Raw genomic sequence first — 7,009 nt, 5'->3', positions numbered from 1 at the left:
ATTGGTATAGACTTGGAAAAATATGAAATTTTACTGTGATATGTCAACTGGTTTATGAGTTACAGGGCTGTAAAGTTGCCAAAAATGGGCTGAAAAACAGGGAACCCCGTGTTTTTGAATTACTGTAGAAGCTTACCTAATTGAGCTACAGACTTGGGATTGGTATCATTTTATAGCATATATAATGCCCTTTCCTGTGATATGCGACACCATATGGGTTAGGATAAATAAAGTTTGTTAAATTTAAATTTTTTAAAAAGTACATATTTTAAAATTTTCAAATTAATTCCATGAATAGCTAGTAGTGTTATGAATCACTGGGCAAAATATTAATTTGGGACGACAATGGCTTCATTGTTAAAAAAATTTATGACTAAAGCTCCTTTTCATGGAAACTGCAAGTAGCTGTAATTATATTTTTAAAAAAAGGCAAAAAAAAAAAACAAGTGTCCAATTTAAAAAAAGTTGAAGAGTGGGTGAACATGCTCACTTGTTAATTGCCAAAATGTCGCAGACGTAAGACTAAAATTGTCCCATTCTATAAATTCTGTGACTTTTTCCCTCTTTACTTATTTCATATGACGTATTTTCCCCTGGATTCAAATTAGCAATCCTTCGAATTGAAGATCAGTGGGTAATTTGACACGTATATATTGGTCTTAGAATAAAGAATATATAGACATAGAAGCAACGTTTCAAAAAAAATTAATAATCTCTGACGTATCATATCCGGTAAACTAGTTTGTTATATCAATCCCTATTTTCTAAGTACTTCCCGTTTATCGAGAGAAACAATAAAATATTAAATAAGAACATGGAAGCCTTTTATAAATTAGATGAATATGTACACAAAGGAAATTCAATTTCAACACCGGATGAACTATTTTGTGAAGATAATATTTATTTGTAAATACTAACTACTAGAGGAAATGATGGTAAGTTTATATTATTCTTAAAAACCTCTAACAACAACCAGTAACTAAATACACTCTACTAGCGGAAAGGCTAAACTTTGAACAAATTAATGTTACTGTAATTATTATTCGCCAGATAATTCTTCAGTATTGGAAGGAAAAGAATGGGATGATGGCATCATCTATGAACGCAAGACTTTTCTTCACCACAATTTACACGAGGAAAGTTTTTTTCACACGGAAAAGTCGTCAAAACTTCAAACAATCCTTTAAATTTGGAATTTATTCCGAGAGTAGTGCCACCGTAAACATTTTCCTCACACAGACTTAACGATTCTTTGAGTTTTTTGCCTAGCTGAACTGGATGAGACATGTTTGATCATGCTTGGCTCAACAGCTAATTATCTCTGATTGTATTAGTTACAATTAAACCCTCTTTTCGTGCTATATTTCTTCTTTTGTGTTTGAGGGAACTCTCTGTGTTTGTTTCGTTTTGCTTCAGTAGTTGGAAATCTCAGGGAAGGTAAAAAGGAGATGTCCAATGTCTTTTTTTTTAACTTGAATTGACGAACAAATGGTGGTTGCATGTTTGGTTTTTCAAAAGACTCTGTCATTCTTTCTTTCAAACCCAAGAACAACAAAAACGTGTAATTTCTATCAATACCCCACAATGACGCAAATTCAAAATGGTAATTGCAAATAGTTTCCTTTTACAATTTCATTAAAGGCGGATTGGATGAGGAATAATATTTTGTGAATTTTGTAAATGTAACAATTTGAATTAAATTAAAATTCAATTTTATTTAATGGTGGCCACGCGACTATTTCAACACATAACGCCGATCTCCTAGGATAGTTGCTGTGTAAGCTTGCCAATCTGGCGAACTAAAGGCTTCCATCACTGGTTGGTCGTCGTTCACTCCACTCACGTCTCTTGGTGCACTTGCATGTGCGTGTGTATGCATGTATGCCTATTTGCAGTATAACCTTACCCTAATCTCTTTTGCTTATTGTAATTAATTACAGATCCAAAATAAATAATTAAACAAAAAATTAAAATAATTTTAGTAAAATATTAATACACAAAAACAATAAAAATAAACTATGTACTATATTTTATTAGTATTTATGGCAATACTGCAATTAAAAAAAACTGAACTGAAAAATTAAGGAAAATGTGTTCGTAGAGAACTGGTCACATCGACCCAGGGTGACGTACAAGACTGAATGAAGCCTTTCCCGGGTTTACTTAAATATTTAATCCCTATTAATATTATAAAGAAAGATGCATAGTGTGGAGACGGTTCTGTTCCTTCATTCTGGGACCTGTTTCATTTCTTTTTGACATCTTTTTTTCTGGCTCCAAAGTACAGAAAAGAACTTGATGTTAATAATACAATAGAAGTGAACAGACCTAATAAATAATTAGCTTTAAATCAAAAAATTTGAGTAATATTTATAATTCCTGTGACGGTTTAGTGCTAACTACTCTACTACAGCATCATAACCTGCCCAGTAATTATCATCCATCATTAATGTTATATGTTTTTCATTAAAAAGAAATAAAGAAGTTATAAAATAATATTTATCTTTATCTCAAGCAGAGAAAGTCACAGTTATTTGTCTTGTTTATTTCTGTTATACAACAAGAATGCATATTAGATTTACCAAACTTTATTAGGAATATGGCATGTAAACAAAAAGGCTTTTGGCATCAGTGCGAGCAATCGTGCAAAAAAAAATGCACGCCCTTATTAGCTGCAAAATCAAATCACCTTTTCAGAACAGTTCCTAAGAGTGCAAAAATGCTGCAGTGATAACTACCAAGCTAAGTAGCTAATTCAAATATTTAATGCAATTAATTTCAAAGAAGACTATTTTTTGTTTAATAACTTCCTTTGATGTGGGCAGGTTCCAAAATGTTGAAAATGATTAAAATTGCTTGCTAATAATTTAAGTAGTTATGGCTGCCAATTAAGAAAGATCAACTAAAAAATGTTCACTAGTGCAGAAATAAGCGAACCTATTATTATAGAAAATTATTCCTCGCTAAATCAATTAAATTAGAAGTGATTTAAGAAATAATAATTATTGCATAAGATTCATTCATAACTCTAATAATAAAATAACAGCAAGTTTTAGGGAAGGTGACTTTATCAATTTTAGAATTAAATAAAGCTAGCCATAAATTTATCAAAAATGAATTTCAGTTCTCTACCATTTTGAGATTGAAATGTAATAAATCCTTGAAACCTAAAAAAAACTCTCCTTAACGCCATTTTCGGTTGAAAATGATCAATTGAGAATTGATGATAGATTGGTACTCATGGAATTAATTTACGATAAAAGACTCGCAATAATACAAAAACATTTAGTCAAATTACTGTTTAAAAATCAGTTTGGTTATCACTAATTTAAAGAGGAGATCTAAATTCATCTCCCTGTTCAAAGTTCAATCAAAAAATTGTTCTATCTCTGTTTATTAACGGGTACTTGTTATTTGAGGAATCATCGTTAATATTTAATTCAAGTTTCAAGTTATTTTATTGGTTACCATTAAGTAATATGCATTCTTGTTGTATAACAGAAATAAACAAGACAAATAACTGTGACTTTCTCTGCTTGAGATAAAGATAAATATTATTTTATAACTTCTTTATTTTTTTTTTTTAATGAAAAACATATAACATTAATGATGGATGATAATTACTGGGCAGGTTATGATGCTGTAGTAGAGTAGTTAGCACTAAAAATGCAGGAAGGAAGTGGCCAAGTAAGATCTTGATTTCACCCCACTATAAGCACGCAGGAAGAACAATACTGACTATGTTAATACTAATTTAATCACTTCCTTTTTTCACAGTTTTATGAACTCATTTATGGTCTTATACAATAAAAACTTATTTCCATTATCAGAATGGTCCGTTGGTTTTTTTTTTATTAATGACCTTCGAATAAGAGCTTTCATTGGGTTGTTTGCATTTCGTTCAAAGAAAAAATTTAAATAAAAGTAGATTTACCAAACTTTATTAGGAATATGGCATGTAAACAAAAACTGAAAGCAATTCACTGCAAGCGTACAACATAACCTAAATAATTTTTGTTTGTTGCGTCTATACCTAGTCCAAAATTAAGAGACAGATAAATAGTCATGGAAAAACAAAAACAAACAGGATTACAAATGCTGTCAAATCTCTATTACGGTGCGTTCGACGTCTATACTCGTTGTGAAAAATATAAAATTGCCATTAACTGTAATAACTAGAAATTTTAATAAAATACAATAAGAATATTATTTGGTGGGATGTTTCCTTTGTCTTCGGTGGGAGTCAGCCAAATGATAAGTGGTTGGCACATGTTTGGTCTCCGCATTAGAGATGGGGAATTACGCACACAAATAGAAGTTCTCAACCCTTGTGCAATGCCGTTTTTACCTCTTAGATAGAGATTCAGGACCTCAGAACGAGCATGATTTCATTTTGCACAGAATTCAAAGCTCTTTTCTTCCTTGTAAAAGCTCTTGCGTCTCTAGTAAGCAATCCATACGTGAAGCGATGCAAGATTTTGAATGAGCACAGAATGCTCTGTAATCTCAAGCCCCAGTGCTTGCAGTGACAATTAAGACGATGTAAACTTTTGGTTGTTTTACCCTGTGGCGTTCGACGTGTATACACGTCATTGTCTGATTTTAATTCCTCACATTGTGGGTTTTTTTTAAAACTAAATTCCACGCTTAGCTGGTTAAAAAAAAAATATGGCCTTCAGAAGAGGATATTTTTCTAGTAAAAGTAGAATCTATCGTACTCATATCCTCTGAGCGCACGATTTCTGAAGACAATCGTTTAAATCAATTTCGTATAAATATCAAAAAAATACATCTTGCAAAGTACCACCTATAATATTTAACTTAAGTGACAGTCACACTGTTAAGAATTAGGCTGCAAGAATCATATGACATTAATTGAAATCCTTAATTAAAAGAAAACAAAAAGGTTCTAATAACTGTAAAATAGAGGGTATCGTATTATATGCCAATGAGGTGCTAAGATTACTGTATTTTTCGATTCTGTGCCATTATTCCTCAGATTTTGGTTTACCTGGATTCGGTAGGGAATGGCAGGAGATAAGAAATGGAGGTACATGTGTCTTGACCTGAAGTAAACCTTAAACACTGTAACCGCGTAGGTTGGCAGATCTGTCAGGGACAGCTAGCGCCAGTAGCGGAACCCAACGAAATAATAATAACCTTCTCTCCAGTCTCTAGAGCATGTGCACAAAAAGCTTATTTTCTTAATATTTCTGTTTTTCCTTATTAATCAGCTTTAGTTTTGTTATTTTATTATTAGTTTACCTTAGTTTATTTTTTTGTTATGCAATAGTGCATGGTTTCTCTTTTAGTTTTTCAAGCATGTCTATCTAGCATTACTCTTCTGCTTGTATATATCAATTGCTTTACTATTATCTATGCGATTGTAAGTATTTCTATGTATATATATATTTCTGTAAATATCCCTGTACAATAATTGTAAATAGACACTTTATTTAACGTGAGATAGGTAACTGCTTCGACCTCCCCTACTCACCTGAGCTCCCCAAGGAGAAGTATTACAGATCAAACATAATTTCGAAGCGTAAAAAGTAAGATTGGTCATAACACACTCAGTACACTGGAAAATTCAAGAATTTGGCATTCTAGAATAATTTAAAATTGTATATTTCTTTTTCTCTCAATATCTTATTTTCAAGATTATATACAGACTTATATATACAACTAAATTACTAAAATATGAGAATTGCAACTCGTAAACTCATTAAATTACTGCAGAAATAAGAGAAAATTATAGAAAGAATGAGACGGACTCTGGAAGGAGATGAACTTTCAGCTAGTTTAAGTAATTAAGTCTAAGGAATCCTGAAAAGGCAATAACAGTAAGTACAGTATCAGCTAATAAGTGATTAGTTATTTGCAGCCAATGTCTTAAGATGATAATTTTCAGTACATTTTAACGCTTATCAATTTTAGGTGATGATGAAGAAGAAAAACTTAGCTGAATGTTGAGAGTAGAAATGGCAATCTGACGTGACAGGTGAGATGTTCAGTTTGTTTACAGTAGTATCATGGGCAAGTGTACGGCTGTGAAGAGGGGAGAAAGTAGGGCCGTATTCCAAGTTGTTCCCTGAACAGCTCAGTTGGTTGTTGATCTGAACGGACGCCAACGTCGTCATGGCCACTTCTTCGCCACTGATTACAGTTCTCTTAATCAGAGTGAGTATTGTTTACAAAATTTTGTTGTTTTCATTTACTATGTTCTATAGTGTAATACATTTTCTTGAATAAATAATTTAGCCGGTATTCCGCTATTAATTGATATTAAAATCGAGAACTATCCTAGAATGTTAATTATTTATTTAAAAACTTAATAATTTGTATAAACAATTCGGAGCGCAAGTGCTGTAGTCAACCCTTCCTATCGTGTTACATGTATGTTATGTCCAAGTTAAGTTGGTCAACGAGCAACAAAATTACCTCTAAATAACATATTCGTTATTAGCCACTAAAACTTTAACATTTAACAGTGAATTTAGGACACTTTTGTTGTGATTCTAACCTTATTCGGTGAAATGATAATGAAATGATTAATGAGGTTGTGGAATATCGAATGTAAATTGTGCGTTCAAGTTAAATGACTTTGCAAATGAATTTTTTATGATGTACTTAGAAATTTATTGCTTTAGTATTAGTATTTTACTAATAAATGAGATGTTTGTGTTTTTAATTAGATTCTTCCATTTCACTTAGGGTTACCTAAATTTATATTGTTATTTATTAGTTTACCAATGATCTGTTTTAATTTTGAAAGTTTGAATTTTGAGCTAAGTCGAAGTGTGGGATATTTCTTAAAAGAAAGGTAACAATATGCAAATTCATTAAAAAGAATGAAGAGCTCTCTTTTGGGGCAGTAGTAGGACATTTGATGGAATAAACCTAGATTTTTTTTAATTGGAATACTTTTTAATTGCATTGCAGGTTTAAATCTGTACCTTTTTACTTTCGCAAACAGATTTTAAACCCTGGATGAGTTTAATACGCTTCA

General features: G+C 31.6%; 1 protein-coding gene across 2 annotated transcripts in view; it reads left to right on the top strand.

Annotated features, from left to right (window-relative positions):
- The first annotated feature begins 5,152 nt into the window (after positions 1–5,152).
- Positions 5,153–7,009, top strand: part of LOC141456349 (uncharacterized) — a 105,737-nt gene continuing 103,880 nt past the window's right edge. Inside the window, exons 1-3 of one of the 2 annotated variants that reach the window (XM_074132265.1) lie at positions 5,153–5,386; positions 5,471–5,843; positions 5,938–6,180. In XM_074132265.1, the coding sequence (XP_073988366.1) occupies positions 6,139–6,180 (42 nt within the window). In that variant the 5' untranslated portion in view covers positions 5,153–5,386; positions 5,471–5,843; positions 5,938–6,138. Of the gene's footprint in view, positions 5,844–5,937; positions 6,181–7,009 lie in introns of both variants that reach the window. The other variant, XM_074132264.1, reaches the window with a different exon arrangement.

This window comes from Rhodnius prolixus, unplaced genomic scaffold, assembly GCF_049639745.1.
Source record: "Rhodnius prolixus isolate KJV_2025 unplaced genomic scaffold, Rpr scaffold_4, whole genome shotgun sequence".
NCBI classification, from domain to species: domain Eukaryota; kingdom Metazoa; phylum Arthropoda; class Insecta; order Hemiptera; family Reduviidae; genus Rhodnius; species Rhodnius prolixus.
The sequence above is the reverse complement of the archived record's forward strand: the minus strand, read 5'-3'. Positions and strand labels throughout refer to the sequence as shown.